The sequence below is a fragment of the Mus pahari genome, chromosome 5 (genome assembly GCF_900095145.1).
Source record: "Mus pahari chromosome 5, PAHARI_EIJ_v1.1, whole genome shotgun sequence".
Classification (NCBI taxonomy): domain Eukaryota; kingdom Metazoa; phylum Chordata; class Mammalia; order Rodentia; family Muridae; genus Mus; species Mus pahari.
In genome coordinates this window covers 114,391,970-114,409,310 of record NC_034594.1, presented here as the reverse complement: position 1 = coordinate 114,409,310, position 17,341 = coordinate 114,391,970, and the positions used below count along the sequence as shown (strand labels likewise).

General features: G+C 35.8%; 1 protein-coding gene across 5 annotated transcripts in view; it reads right to left on the bottom strand.

Annotated features, from left to right (window-relative positions):
- Kcnt2 (potassium sodium-activated channel subfamily T member 2) overlaps positions 1-16,768 on the bottom strand; it is a 349,821-nt gene extending 333,053 nt beyond the window's left edge. For 3 of the 5 annotated variants that reach the window (XM_029539119.1, XM_021197656.2, XM_021197657.2), the window contains exon 1: positions 16,135-16,767. In XM_029539119.1, coding sequence (XP_029394979.1) covers positions 16,135-16,229 — 95 coding nt within the window. In that variant the 5' untranslated portion in view covers positions 16,230-16,767. Of the gene's footprint in view, positions 1-16,134 lie in introns of all 5 variants that reach the window. The other 2 variants (XM_029539117.1, XM_029539120.1) reach the window with 1 other exon arrangement.
- Between the last annotated feature and the right edge of the window lie 573 nt (positions 16,769-17,341).

Genomic DNA, 17,341 nt, shown 5'->3' with positions numbered 1-17,341 from the left:
TTTCAAAAACACACTAGAAGTCTCTGGCTCAATGCCTGTCTGGCTCATCCTTCAGAAAACAGTGTGGAGAATTACTACCATCATAATCAGCATAATATAATCAGCATAATCAATACTTTGAAAGGCTTGCACATCAGCTGTGAGAGAGTCAGAAGTGCACTCTCTGCTTATTCATCTAAACCTCCATTTCAAGAGCAAGTGACTTTAAGCACTTTGAATTTCTCAGTGTATATTCCGCAGGCTATATGATGGTACTTGAAGTATTATAATGAAATGTGATAGTCTCAACTACTTGAAAGAAGATTAATTGTGCACAAACACATAGAAAATAAACATATGAAGCAAAAATTATTGCTCATTGGGATAGTACATGAAAAAGTGATTACTTACTTGACTAATAAAAAAAATCTGAATATTGCTTATTTACCTTATTAGCATTGCCTAGAGGGCAATGTTCATGTGTGATTTGTTTCCTTCATTTATTCAAATAGCACAAAGCCAACTTTTGCTAGCAAAACAAGAACATTGGCTTATTACAGCATTTTGTTGAGATTGCTAAGGAAGGGAGTTTTTATTGTTACTGCTAACACATGTGCTATGTCAACTTCCTTGCTTTCCTGCTCATGTGCTCCAGTTTTGCCAGTGATAAAAAAAATGCACAAATGTATAAAACTGCATGCAGAAACAAGAAAGGAGCGATGCTATTCAGTCCTGCTGCAACTTACACGTTGAAATTATCTAGAAGCTAAGTAATTATGGAAGCCAGCCAATTTAACCAAATAATAGCACGTGAAAAGCCTATTGTAAATATACAGTTTAAGCATATTTCTGGCTTACTGTAATGAAGCATACATTAGAAGCATATACTCATTTTGTATCTAGTAATATGGTAATTTGACATTTAGGAATTTTTTTTAGAATACTCATCAAGATCCCAGAAATACATGTTTAAAGGCAAGAGTGTAAGGTATCAGCACTGAAGAGAAATCTACCAATGGCAACAAATCCTGATTAAATAAATATGGAGCACCATACTCTGAAGTATATGCTATCAAAATTACTATCAAAATAGTCTTTGGCAAAAAAAAAAAAAAATACAGAGAATTTTAGTAGAGTAAAATATACCGAAATTGGTCTCAAATAACAGAACACATGTACTACAGTGCTCTTGGTCTAGAAATACTAGGATAAAGTCAAATCCTCACAGGAATAATGGAAAAAAATCAGATGCTTTATTAGCAAACATGTGTTTTGTTAAACCTAATCATAATACTTTGCCTGACTCGTTTCTGTTCTAAAAATATTTCTGATATTCTCATTTACCAAAAAAAAAAAAAAAAAAAAAAAGAAAGAAAGTTACCCCCCTGAAAATAGCACAGGTATTCTAAAAAGTGTCTTCCTTTTACAAATAAAATATAATTAGCATACACTAGCTGGTCTGAGCATACACTATATAATATAATAATATAATAATATAATAATATAATTAGCATATACTAGCTGGTCTGAGGTCCCAACACATACACAACAGAAGACTGCCTGGTCTAGCCTCAATGAGAGAAGATGCACCTAACCATGAGTGACTTGAGGCCCTAGGGAATGGGAAAGCCTAGAAGGTTGTGAGGGTGTCTGGACATCCTCTTGGGGGTGGGGAATGGGATGAGGAACTCTTGCAGGGCAGAATGAGAGGGGGATAACAACTGGACTCTAAAAGAAAAAGATTAACGATAATAAAAAAACCCCATAATTATGAATGTTTATACTAGTGATGTTCATTAGTATATGTTATCAGATATTCTTTATATTCTTGAGTTTATTTTTATATTTTGAAGAAATATAACTGCCTTCTTATTCACTGTCAGTAACTGAACTCATGCCCTGACAGTCATATTTCATACTAAAAAAAAAAAAAAAAAAAAATCCTTATCTTGGAGGATCGATATCCAAACCTGTTCCTAAGAATCAGCTAGCCAGGCGTGGTGGCACATGCCTTTAATCCCAGCACTCTGGAGGCACAGGCAGGGGGATTTCTGAGTTCAAGGCCAGCCTGGTCTACAGAGTGAGTTCCAGGACAGCCAGAGCTATACAGAGAAACCCTGTCTCAAAAAAAAAAAAAAAAAAACAAACAAACAAACAGGAAAACGAAATGCAGATATTGTGGTTAGAAAATAATGAGGACCTCTAAATTTGGGGACATCTTTAAAGTATTAAAGTATCAAGAGGAATAAAGTAAAGTGTACTATGATAGTTTCACACTTCTATTTGTCTATGGGCCTTCTGCACCTTAAGTGCATTGACCAAAACTATAAAAGGATAAAGGGAAAAATCAATATATAAAAATTCGATGTGTATCATAAATGATTAACTGATACCTGTAACTCACAGACAATAGCATAACTATTAATATGCATAGTTATTAAATCAAAATAGCACCCATTTACATCAACTTGAAGGATTATCTAGAACATTGCTACCACTAAAACCAATCTCCTCTGTGAATCTACTGTTCTTCAATAAATTCTGACACTAAAAACGTGGAAAATTGTTCCACTATTTCCTAGCACAGCATGCCCATTACCATATTAATTAGTAAGACTATTTGAACTGAATTTGCTAGAGCTTACAAAAGAATAAATACTTTGATTTTTATGAAAAGCTTTTAGACTCCATTTAGTTGAATTTTGTCTTTACATAGTAAAGTGTCATGTAACTACTTTAATAATCCACCTACAGTGTGAATAATGCAAAATAAATCTATTTGAATGGTTTTAAATTCAATATTTAGCTCTCACATATCATAAGTATATGGGCATCCTATATACTATGCATGCATCATTCACTCACTTCCTCTGTGTTTACTCCAGAATCTGTTCAGACTTTCTACTCTTCTATAGCAAAATATTCAATATTTACTTATTTATATTTCCTGATAAGAAGAGCATAATAATACCTCATGATTTCAAAGTCATTAAACAGAAAACACGGTTTTCCCTCTTTCTTGTTCAGTTGAAATAAACTTGGTCAGTACTGAAAAATCAGTGACTAAACAGACCCTTTCTTGGAGTTAGGACTTTATTCCAATTAGCAGTGATTCAGTAGCATTCTCCTCTACAGCTTACAATAGAAGAGTAGTAGCCAGTTTCACTGAATGAACAGAGCAGATACTTTTGTGTGTGTACTCATCTTATACCCACAACCTATCCTGTCCACTCTCAAGTTTTAGCAACATCAGCAAGGTCACTTATTAGATATTTTTCAACCTTTTTCCCTTTCACTGTCAACCCACTTATAGTCCACTGGAGTCACTGCTAGAACTCACTCTTTTTTCTTGTAAACTTTGCACATACGTACTTTGGAAATACTCCACTAAAGTTACTACTTTGAACATGCAATCCCCGTTTTCAGAATCTTCTGCCAATTCATCTATAGATGGCAAGATTCAAACTTTCACTTGTAAATTCCTCTATAATCTTCCCCTAAGATTCAGGGAATACGCATCTTCGCATATAATTTGTTTTATAGTTTAGCACATACACAAAGTTTTGTCTTAGGACACATCCTACAAAAGATCTACCTATTATAGTTTTGGTCTGAATCAATATATATCAACATATGATTTTTAATATGTAAAAATTAATTTAATTTTAGAGTACTATGTCCAAGAGTCTTTTTTCCATCTGTGTTGTCATGTCACCTTGTATAATGCATCCCAGTTTGCGTGACTCCTCTCTTTTGTCCATTTTGGATCCCTAAGTGTGAGCTCATACCCTTCCAATCTATCTGAAAAGGCACTTTAACTCATACTATAATAGAATTAAGTTCATTTTGAGCACAGCTTAGTAGGCACAGAGGAACTTCCTTTCTTTCTTCATACATATTTACTACAAAATATTTACTACAAAATAAATCATTAGAAAACACCCTAAAACCACTAGAATGAGCAAGACAACATAGCACTGTAAGGCTAGTTTCATTCGTTCATTTCTTGGAAAGAAATTGAATTGTATACTCCTGGGAGTGGCTAAATTCTGACTAACTTCTGTGTAGTAAAAAATTGCAACTACAAAGAGACATAAGAAGCATCTTCCTGAGACTGAAAACCATGGTGATGCTTCAACAGAAGTGGTACCCCATGTGGCAAAAAAAAACTTAAAAAAAACCCAACCAAAACAAAACCAAAACAAAACAAAACAAAAAACAAAACAAAACAAAACAAAAAAACTGGAAAGAATTAACTTGCTGTATACCACTGGGGCTATATGTTCTAAGATAATGTGCATTCTCTCCAGGGATCTGTCTCTTTAGACATGTTTGCATATTTTTCTCTAACATAATTGCTATCCATACTAACAATTCAAAACTAAGCACACCCTTAAACTATTATAAGCACTGTTTTTCAATTTAAAAGAAAAGATTTCTTTAAGATTGGAGGCACAAAAAAAAGCATACGAGCCTGATTGTCCCAAGAAATTATTACTGCCACTACATAGTGCCTTGCGAGACAGGGCTGATCATGCGTGGACTCTGCCTCCACATTCCCTGGGACAAACAAAGGCCGTGCCTGCTGCGAAGCTCCCCAGGTAAATTTCTGAATTCATTTTAACAATCATTTGAATCGTCACAGTATAAATTATGGACTGAAGCACATCCCACTTCTCTTTTTCTGAAGGAAAACTCCTCGTGAATATTAAACTGGGTGTTGGAAAGACATTTCCAAGTCAAATGATTTAAACTACAATACCTGGATTCAAAGTGAGCATTAAAACTACTTTATTTCTACAGGATGGGAAAAAAGAAAACCTTGAATTCAAATGACCTTTTTATTTCCATTATAATAACGTGTCTATGCTGTGCACACGGATATTCACAGCTGCAGCTTAGATTCTTTTGTTTAGGTAAAATTCTTGCTAATACTATAAAATTGCAACCCCTGGTGTTTTTTGGATAAGTCATTGTTAACTAGTGTAGAATCCAAAATGGATTGAAGGTATGGCTTTTCCCCTAGAAAGTCATGTGTCACACCTGTAAAGAATAAGCAAAACTGCAAAACTACATGCCTCACAGAATACCATAAAACTCAAAATATGGAGAGTTAATTTCAAGCATTTCATTAGTAAGTCTAATTCTGCAGCCCGTTGGAAGTCAAATAAGGAGGCATTGACATGAGCCAGAGATGTAGGAGAAACTCAGGCCATGATGCAACACAAGGACCCTGAGGCTGCTATTGACCTGTGAGAGAAGGGATGGTTTCTGTGAAGAAAGGTAGTAATTACATTTGAAGTCGTATATGGGAAGAAAAGCTAATGAGTGAACAGCCTTGGATGATGAAGGAATGGTTTGGCTATAATATAATTGGCAGCAATGATGCAACAGGCTTTAAAACAGAAGTACTTTCCTATGGGTACTCAAATCTTGTTTGAGAAATGCATAGAATGAATGAGGCTTGAGTTAGGCAGTGAAGCTTAGTACGAGAGGAGTGCAGAAGGGAGGCTTGGAATGAATAGTAACTTAGCAATTACTGCAACAGCATAAATAAGAAAGAATGGTTAGAACTGACCGGGAAAGAAAAGTAAAAGTAAGGTAAGAACTAAACAAGCTGTTAAAATAACAAATATTCCTCTAAAGTTTGGAAATGAAAAGATCTACAGTGATTATATCCATACAGGGTGAGGGATGGATCAGCACAAATTATGCTCTAGCTTCATATTATTTATATCATAAATGAACAACCAAGAGTAGAGAACAATATACAGTTAATACATATTCTATACATAAATAGATGTGTATACATACCATGTATCAAGACATATGGGGCCATACAAATAACTAAATTCAAACTGTGACCAGGTGTTTTGATCATTTGTTTGTGTGCCTGTATTTATTTATATGATGTACTTGTGTTTCTGTGCATATGTGCCATGTTACATGTATGGAGATCAGTTCTTTCCACTATGTTTACTATGGGTCTAAAACCCAAGACATCAAGCTTAGTGGCAAGCACTTTTACCTGTAGGCCATTGTTGCAGCCTTTGACAAAGTCATAATGTTCTATACAATTACACAAAGTTTACTATGGGAATTTGTGAATAAAGCCTTAAATTATTGTGAAAGACATGAGTGACTTTAAGTGGAAAGTTCTTTCTAGTCACATCAGGGCTTAGCAGTGAGAATGCTGGAAGCATCTTATAAATTGTACTGTTCTTTTATGATTGGAGAATAAGGAGAAATGTTCCAATGGAGCAATTGTCTTTAAATTGGAACACCAGGGAAAACTGGTCTTCTCCTGAAGTAGTTTACTTCTCATCCTATAAGAATGAGAATAATGTTGCCTAACTTTTGGGCTTCATCTCCAAGAACTGTTTGAAAACCCATGGAATTCACACAATCCACCAGTACTTTATACCCAACCAAATATAGTCCATACTCATCATGCTATGTGTTCTTTGTAGTTAATACTACTGCATCTATTTCTAGAAACTACTGCCAATCTATGGAGCAGGTGAAGCATAATAATAGATCAACCTAAGCAGTAAGTTCCTAATCAAATAATCGCACATGATCACAGCTAAGTCCCAGCATACCTCTGCAAGATATTGTTCGTTATCACAAAGACACTGGTTAAAAGAATGAATGCTATTAGGGTACAGATACTTCAGGGAACAGAACATAAAGAGGAAACCCTCAAAAGCTCTACTGATAAGCAAAATATCATCCGAGTAAAATAATCACTGAAGATCAGCCAAAGCAGGAAAGTGCATACCCTGGCCAAAACATCAAAAACAAACCTGTGATGAGTTTCAAAGTTAATTACAGAATCTTAAATAGTGAATTTTATTCCCCCCTATACTCAGTATTAGTTCACCTTTTCACTTTTTTCCATGTTACTATTGTGGTGTTATTATATTTACATTTTCCTTGTGTGATAAATTTCTTTTATCATATTTCAAATAAAGATAAATAAAGACAAATAAAGACATACAAATCCTTATTTTAGTTGTTCTAATTTCAGTATTCATTCTTCAATCTGTTAAACACATAATGCTCTAGATGCAAAAAGAATATAGATGATGTATAATATATCATATATCAATCATATATAATGTATCAGTATCATATATAAAGTTCAATGTATATAATGTATAATCTGATGTAGTCTGTTATATGATTATACACATGCACACACACACACACACACACACACACACACACACACGTGTGTGTATATATGTATACCAACTTCTAAATACCCTAACATTATTCTGGAGATGAGCATATATAAGCTATGAGAATACAAACCTTTGTTAATTTCTATGTCTTGAAAAATCTTTGCATTGTTTTATAGTTCTTTCATTTTGTTGTTTGAAGAACACAAGCTCTACTTATGTTATAAGCATATTTTGCAAGCATAATAATGAGATTCTGATTTTTTTTCCTGTACCTTGAAACAAAATGTGAATTTCTATAGCATCTCTGACTTATCTGTGAAATGAAAAATGGGACAGAATTCTTCTCAATTCATATAAAGGTAAATAATGCATATAACATGATTAGAACAAGACTTGAACACATTAAGCTCTTTGTAAATGTTCACATTCTTTTAGCAAATACTAAATTTAGTATTACCATCCATTTTCTTTCAATACTTTGTATTTTCAGGAGAAATGGATAAAATAACACATGAACTCATTTGTAGGGAGATAGCCAAGGTATAAAATGCTAAAAATCCCATCTATAATTTATTAATGTAATTTCTACATACCATGGCAATAGCTGTTAATGGTATCACTCTTAATGGTACCTGTGCAGTTTGCTGATCACTCTCTTTGATCCCTAGGAGAGTGGGGGACATTTCTATTTTTGACAGGCCTGAGACAGCAGGCTATCCATTATTAAAACACACATCTGGACCTTGTTGTCAATAATGAGTTGTTTGCAATATGAGGACAATCTAGGAGTTTTTTTCCCCAGGGAGTTAAACAAGGTTGAAATGTGTTAATCTGCCTTTATCCCTACTTACACAGTGATTTACAAGATGGGTTAAGTGTGCCCTTGTAATAGCAGTCTTTCATTATGATTGTATAAGTCCTGTATAAGAAAAACCAAGGACAATCAGGCCTTTATTTCCCAGCTTTGCTGCTTTTTTTGCCCCTGTTTGGGTTTTGAATGCAAAATCCCTTTCTTAAATATATCTACATCCTGTGAAAGTGGGAAAAAACTCAACTTGTAGTTCACAGAACTCACAGTCTAGGGAAAATGATGCTGGATTTAAATCAGTACCATGTCTGCAAAAGTGCTGAACTTTAAAAGCACAGTTGGGAAGAGAAGTCATGCTGACTCTGAACTGGAAAGGGATCAAGAGTTGCTGATCTGTCACTTGTCATTGCCCTTGGAGACCAGCTAATCTCAACAGTGGGTTTCTCTTTCTGAGTTCTACTATTTGTCAAAAAAGATGAAGGTGAATAGGATCAATTCAAAGTTCAATCCGAAATTAAGGAAAACCATACGTTGGGTTTCCCTTTCCTACTGATCATACTATGCCTCCCACACCCTAAATATTCTCCTTAACTTCTTGTAGAGAACTAGAGCTTCCCTGGTTTTAATGTCTTCACCTCCAATTCTCTGATATACCCATTTCCCAATCAAAAAGATAAATTGAATAGCACTAGGACACTAAATGATTTACTTTAAATAAATGTTCCTTTTCCATGTATGTGAAGGGATTTATTTGTTCCTTCTTTGCAATTTTCCTGCATCACAGTCTCTTCAAAAAAACAGTTTGTTCTAGCTGTCCCCAGTTACAGGGCAGTCAAGGGCAGATTTCTAATCTGCTCCATGGTTGATTTCTCTCTAGCTAGTGGCAGAGAACACAGCACCATTCTAGCACTGGGTTTTTGTATTTGTCCTTGGCAGAGCCAGAGCCTGTATCCTTCACCTTCAAGCATGCACATCCCACATTTCTATGGACTCAAATATCAACTGGCTCATATGTACCAATTCCAAGTCATAATGATAACTGACAATTAACAATCCTAGATTAGATGGAAAAGTAATTCAGTACAAGATGTGAGTGCACTTCAATTCCCATAGAACCATAGTGTCTATTCATTAGTGCACAGACATTTGATTAAGAAAACTGTAAAGGCAGAATACTATTAGAAAAGGTACCAATATCAATGATTTTTTAAGGAAATAAAAGTTAATAAGATAGTTTGGATGATAAGATAAAACTTAAGACTGTGAATGTGGTAAGATTCTTGGTTTCATTCAAAGTAGAATCAACTGCAGTTAATTAGTATTATATATTAATTTCAAATGTTTCATACTGATTAAACCATTAATAGATTATTTAATATTAAATTTACTATAAAAACAAAGTACTAATATATGTATATGTAAATATACATACACACACATATAGTTTTGCTTTTCTGTGGATAACTTTAAAAATAACATCCAAGCAGCACAATGGATATACACATAAACTTCAATTCTCATTTTGAGTTAAGGATCAAGTTTTTTTGTTTGTTTTGTTTTTTCAGTGTTCCAACACACCTTCCACTCCATTAGCCATTTTCTGTAGGTTCGAGTAAAAAAAGTCTATGTATGTCATAGCCCAGACTTGTCTCTGGAAGTCTGGGTCCTTAGTCAAACTGCCCTGACTTTTTTCACTTCCTAAAACACTCCTTGATCTCTCCTTCCAGACACCCTTAATAAGGAGCACCTAACCCAGATATTTCAGTTTCCTATACCATTTATTAATTCATATCTTTAGTCCTTAAACTCAGAGTAAATATGTTTGAAACATTTCATTGTCTGATATATGAAAAAAAAACATATTCCAATTTCACATTCTCAAAGCACCTAGTGAATTTTTTACTCTGTAGCTAGCATGATGGTGTTTAAGCCTATTATGACAACTAAAAGAACTGTATCAACTGCAACAATTTTCTGACCCACTAAATTCTACCACATTAGAATACAAAAGATTATAAAAAATGAACTTTCTCATATTTCATTTTTATCCCAAGATATCTAATATTTTCCTTCTTTGATAATACGACAGATGTTAATATCTATTTTACTTTCAAAAAGATATTGGGAGGATAATTTTATTTTATTGCTATCAATTGAGGAACAATTTTATTAATTCACAATGTTAGTGTTCATTTCTTTACTTGAACTACAAGTTAACTGGTATCGAATGGTGAAGATCCTTATAAACTGAGTTACCAGTGTATTTGGAGAGGAGAGATGGAAGGGAACAAAGTACAGCCTAGCCTGGGCTACATTCTTAGTTCCAGAACAACCTGAACTAGAAGACTAAAGGCCTAAGGGAAAGTAAATTGTTTTTATATTTCTATGTCACATAAAATATCCCGTGGTTAGTCACAAGCTGTTAAAAAATAATAGTCTTTCTTGATACTGTGCAGAAAAATTTTAAGTTATCAGTCATAAAACTCAAAGAAAACATCATTTTTAAATTTTTAATGATATAAGATGTATAAGAATTATTAATGAATAAGAATACCTAGAAAAGTCAAGACTAACAGTTTCAGACTGTAAATAAGTAAAGTAATTCATTAAACTTCTTAAAAAGTACTTTTTATAAACTTCATTTTCTAAAGGAACCCTCATCAAGTCTGGCATATAAACAAAATTAGTAAAACATAAACACTATTTTTAAGAATGTAGAAAATACACATCTTTCTAAAAAGATTCTTATAAGCAAGAATATGAGTGGAAACAGCTGCAAATGGATGTACTGCATCTACTACTACCATCAGATAAAGAAACTTTAGCCTAGAATACTCATTGCATCTTTATGTTTTATTTCATAAAAATAAATTACATTTAGCCTTCATTTGTATTGTGTACTTTTCTTATTGTCTATCAAATTTGTTTAGTTTTTTTCATGTATTTATCTATTTTTGTCTAGAAAACACCTAGACATCAGGGAACAACGTGCATGAACTTCTTCTCTACTTTCATCATGTGATTCCTAGGGATTGAAGCCAAATCATCAGGCTTAAGTAAGACAGCTTCTTCTGATGTAACATGTCTTGCTGGCCCTCAAAGCTCTGTTTTGCAGAATAGGTGTTACTATTAAAAAACAGGGAAGGGGTTAGTTTAATAATTCTGTTGCTGTGGTTAAGTTAATCAAATGTATTTCCCTCTTCGCTAATCTAAACATAGTTGTGCACCCATCCACAAGCCTGAGTTGAAGCTGCAGATAACTGCTCAGTGGAAGGAGGAATGCTTTCCAAATGTTTCATACCATGTGTAGAAAATGAGACTGCTGTGTTCTAACTGCCCCAGATCAACTAATTAGAAAACTCACATTTACATTCCAGTATGAGTTTCTGTCATGAGGAAAAAAAAAAAAAACATGTGATGTTTCAATTCTGTGAACACTTGAAAATCAATGATATCCATGTGTTTTTCTGTGTTTCATGTATTATGCGAAACAGAAATTAAATTTGTGGCTAGGAAGATGGGTCAATGGTTTAAGTACCTGCCACTCATTTATGATGACTTCCTAACCAAAAAGGCAAGTTCTGGGCTCAGCTAGAGGTCTTCCTTCCTCAATAAGGAAAAGTGAAGAGTGGATGAGTAAAACACCTGCTGGATGACAATCTCCAGCCTCAACACTCGTGGTCATGCAAGTGCATAGGCACACCCACTTATACACACATACACAATTACCAAACATGCAGACATGAATACAAATTTATATATGCAAACTATGGAGAAGAAGTCAGGTTTTTTTGTTCTAATATCTACTTCAGTTTAGAATTCCTTTTTTTTTTTTTTTTTTTTTTTTTTTTTTTTTTTTTTTTTATTGTTTCTTGCATGGTGCTAAGAAAATACAGGTTTTTNTTTTTTTTTTTTTTTTTTTTTTTTGCCTTGTTTATATTGTTTCTTGCATGGTGCTAAGAAAATACAGGTTTTTCTAGATTAATTTTTAATAATAAATGTTAAATCATTTTATGGCATTATATATAGTTAATTGCACTATATAACTAAACCAGTAAAATAGTAATTTTATGCACTTGATGAAATTTAGAATATTCTTAAAGTGTATTAAATAATCTGAATTTAAAAGTTTAAATTAAATATCTTACAATAAATAACTACTAACTAAGATAATGTTATTTACTATGGGAAATAAGTTGGTGGCTTATACAAATGTTCCATTCTTCACATCAAATTCTATTACATACAGTAATATACTTTGTGGTATAATGCCTAGCAATTTTCTTTCTTTTGTTTTTGTTTTTGTTTTTGTTTTTCGAGACAGGGTTTCTCTGTGTAGCCCTGGCTGTCCTGGAACTCACTCTGTAGACCAGGCTGGCCTCAAACTCAGAAATTTGCCTGCCTCTGCCTCCCAAGTGCTGGGATTAAAGGTGTGCGCCACCACTGCCCAGCAGTAATTTTCAACTAATCTAATATCTCTTCAAATTCCTTACCTATTATATAGATATCTCTAAAGCTATTCAGTGATTAACTTGTACTCTTTGTTCAAATCCTTTAGTTCAAATCACCAGGAACTTGCTTGCATTGATTTTAAGTGTCACCTATAAATCAGGAAGGACATACTTGAAATTACTGTAGTTGAAATAACCACCCTAACTTTTGAAAATGTGAATGGCTGTAATTAAATAAGTGGCTACAATTGAGACCTGTCCATTAGCAGTAATAGGAATTGTTACAATCTATCGACATCAACTTCACTGTGTTCCAAACTTTAAAATTTAATAATTCAAAATGAAAGAGGAGAAAGGCCAGCATTAACTTGCTGAAAGTCTTTGAAAGTTGAGACATACCAGTGTTTAACTTCAGAATACTTTGAATTGTTATTACTTAGCAAGTAAACATTAAATAGAAAACACAGGCTCTTACCATTTCTAAGAGTCTACACATTACAGAATGGCTTCCATGTGAAGCCAATCTCTATGTATGAGTTTTCATCACGGAATAAAGAAGAAATCACAAGATATTCTAAATGCTACACTAAAGATGTATAGAGGACTTTAGTCCATGTCTTATATGGTGACATCTGTGTTATCTTCAAGTCAATGTACAACATATTAACTACAAAGGGAACTGGATTTTCTTGACATTGTAAGGTGAAAATTTTTCTAGAAAATAGTCAAAACATAAACAATGTCATGTTTATGTTATATGTGTGTGCATACATCATATACATATATAAACCTGTTAATATTATACTTGAGAAATTCACCTATTATTCAATAATTACTTCCATGACAAAAGTAATGTTTCATATTTCTCTGTGTATTCTTCTCAACCCAAATTAATAAGACCCCAATGTCTACCAAACATTCAAGTATCTGCTGCATAGAGAGATGGGCAATAAATACATTTATCAAAATCATTTGAAACAGATGCTCATATTATACTCAGGGTTTTAAAGAAATAAATATGCATTGTATACACAGCAGAGATTCTCAAGGCAAATCTTGTGCTCTCATTCATCAACTCTCAAATGTATTTCAAAATCTCTTAGGACTAATGCCACCAACTATGCTCAGGATTGCTGAGGCTAACTCATATTCTACTGAGCAAAGGATATTACATGCAGTTGAGAAAGGGTTGATTATATAAGATGACACTAGAGAATGTATTCACACACTTTAGATATTATGTATACAATACTACACACACACATGCAACACACATTCTGCATACTGTATGTTGTACAGCATAGGCTCAAGGTTACCTACAAAGAGCTTGCACAATATAAATTTCGATCACCTCCCTATCCTACCTTATGTCACAGAAAATCTATGATACAGAATATACACCTTCTCAAGCGGGTTTTGATGAATTCTGCTTGAAAACCCACCATGTGGGAAGCTGAGTCAGGAAAATTATGAATTTGAAGCAGGCTAAGGTGCATAATGAGTTTCAGGCAACAAATCTGAGATACATTTTGTATCTACATAGGCTCATCAACATTTTATTTTCTCTATAAGAACACATCTATCATATCCTTATTTACTTTCACAAGCTGCTAAGATTTACCTTAAAATTCTTAAAGCAAGGGCAAGGGTAGAAATCATCTGCTACCCTATAGCTAGACCAAAAGTCTTCCATCTCTAAGATGTCATTCTAAACTGTGAGAGAGTGGACCGGGAGGGGGATAACAACTGGACTGTATAATAATAATAATAATAATAATAATAATAATAATAATAATTCTAAATAGAGAAGATAGTCATCTTGATTCAGATTTCTTCAGAAGCAAAGAGGTTTATTTGGATATGGACACTGATAACAGCAGTCAGTAGGGCCATAAAGTCCACCATATGAAGACAATAACTATTGGCACACAACTAGAATTTTACTGGACACAATATAGTAAATCTTTAAATTATTCTATTCAAGAAGAAAAGTACTACCACACTTATTAAAAAAAAAAAAAGTAAAAGAACAAACCAACTCCAAATTAGTTCATTGTCACTCTGTCCCCACTCTTTCCCCACCCAGTGTCCAGTGTCCTCCCATAATTACTGGGCAGGAATGACTGGTTGAGGCGATACCGAAGGCTTTTGTTGAAGGAAATCTAAAGAATATGAACAGAGGCCTCAATGCATCTGTTGGTGGAAACAGTGTGTATACTATAACATGGAAGTGGTCCTTCTTCAACTCCTTAGGCATTGAATCAGCATATACAGCAGAGTAGATTAAAGTTGCTGCTCTGACTGAATTGCAAAGAGGAGTGTGTGCTCTTAGCAAACAGAAATGGCATGGTGTACTTACTCATAAGAGTTTAAAATCCTAAAAAGTCAAGGAAAAAAAGTACAACTGTGAATTTTATGTAAAAGAACCAACACTAAGAATCCAAACCGTGGTAGGTGCCAAGTTAGTAATGTAAACTCATTGAAACATCCATTTAATTATCTAGCTAACTCCAGTTAACTCCAATTAACGCCTTCATTTAGATGCATGGCCAATCACCCGATAATGAGGTCTTTAAATTTCTAAGCAGTATGTAAGATTTTGCCTAGGAAGCGATGCTATATAAACAGCACCCTCCACAAAACATCCATGGGAATCTCATTAAGTTCCTAAAGTAAGACCAAGAAAGATGCTCATCATTCAAGTCCATGACAGAATCCCAGGAGTACTGCAATAGGAGTTAGTATTGGGAACTGAGGTGAGGAAAAAGCAGAAGTCATATTGCACAGTGAATGCAAAATGTACTTCAAATTGGACCAATAATGAACCTTTGATTTAATTCAAATAAAACATCAATGCCTAACTGAACTTCGGGAAATTATTTAATCTGCATGGAGAGCTTAGTGGTACATACTTAAAAACAAGGAAATGTGGCATGTGATATGTGAAATTTTCATTTAAAAAAAACAATTCAATGAAACAAAAAGTGTGCAAAAAAATTAGCCAGAGCATTTTGTATGCAAATTGCATGAAGCTTTAATGCCTTTGATAAAACACACAAGCAATGTTTTTGCTAGTAATAAACATTTCAGCTTTGAAACTTATCGTTTTGAGATATGCATTATTTAGGTGAAAAGATATACGAATCATACTACAAGAACCTCTGTTCTGTGTATTTTCTATCCCAGGCATTCTTGCTTCACTAACTACCTGTTACATATTTAAACCAATTGCCCACCTGAACTCCAAATACTCAAACAGCGGAAGATTCCCAGTGGCAAGCAAACATCTAGTCGAGACAACACTGACAAGGAGTAGGAAAGGGTGCAGGAGATTTCAAGTTTCTACTGTGATTGTTTTCAATCACTTGCATACATTTATGGGGTAGATTAACTACACCAGGGAAATATTTGACACTGCAACTGCGTGCCATTTGGATGCGACTGTATCTCTGCTTGCAACCTCACACACAACCAGGGAAGCACAGACAAAGAATGTCAATAAATGCAACAAATGATTCTCAAGAATGAGAAAGTGGAAAGAAAAGGATTTCCTTGTCCACAGCAACTGCTCTGCAGTGTCAAAATGGAGAGATGTAGAATCCCTTCTACTCCCTCAGTGCTGGTCTCCCTTTCTCTCCATCCCCTCAAAAGCTCTCCAGTCTTGTCCGCTTCCAGCAGTATTTGTGGAACGCTGCACCATGCCACTCACCTGTCATCATTTTGCCAGCCTTGATCCCCTAGCAGCAAATCCCGGAATCTGTACCTGGGAGGCAGAGGGGGCACTTCGCTCTCCAAATCAACCATCCTTCCTTAAGGAGTGGGCAACATCCAACAAGGGATGGAGGAGAGCAGAGAGGGGTAGCAAGCACTGCGGAGGGGGTGCCTTGCTGGGGAGGGTGGGAGAAGGGCTTGGGGGACCCGGAGGGGGAGGGGTCGTTCGGCCGGAAGCTGAGGCTGGAAAGGGGTGGCTCCTCTTCCCCGAGGGTGTGTGATGGGGATGATGCAAACCGAGCCCAGGAGCAAAAGTCTGGCTGCGACTTGAACCAGCGCTGCCAAGGAACCGCCCCCAGGCTCGGCACCGCCTCTGGTCCCTGGGACCGGGGGGAGGTGGGAATGCAAAAGTTACTTCACCGACAGAAAAGAAAAATAAAAAAAAGGAAAAAGGAAAAAGAAAGAAAAGAAAAGAAAAGAAAATTCGCGCGGTGCCTAGAAAGAGGGCAGGTGGTGGGTGTGAGCACCGCGTGATGGCTGGGCACTTTCCTGAAAGGCAAGGACCAGAGCCTCCCACTAGGGTATCCCCGGCCACAGCTCCCTTCCTCACAGGGAGAGCAAGCACTGAGCTCAGCCGGACGAAGGCGGGGACGAAGGCGGTGGGCTCCGGCTCTCCCAGCACAGGTCTTTCCTAGCACTTGTCAGAGGCCCAGCCAATAAGCCTCCCCCTCATTAGCATAACACAGTGACGGCAGGAGGGTGCCTTGGGGACAACCAATGGGGGCGAGTTCTTTCACAGATGCCAGAGCTCCAGACCCTTCCTGGGAAGTGGATGAGGGGTCCAAGGAAGGTTGCCAGGTGCCACCAGCACCCAGGCTGTGGTCGCCTTCAGCTTCTGTGGGTATAGTGGAAATGGCCTGTTCCTCGAGAGGGAATCCCCGCTCTCAGCCCTGAGGAAAGTCCTCATCCCCGCCCCTTCTTGGTTCTAAGAAAAGGGAGGTGTTTCCTTGGTCTGAGAAACCCTTATACAGCAGAGAAATATTTAAATGAGAGCCTCTGCACTGCCATCTCCCATCACACCCCTCCCCAAGCAAGGCAGGCCTCGACTGAGTAAGTGCTGGTGGTGTGGGCTCCTAGGGCAGGGGTCTTCCTATAGGAGAGGTTCACAAGGTCAGGAAGACGAGAACTCGGGACCCAGAGCTGAC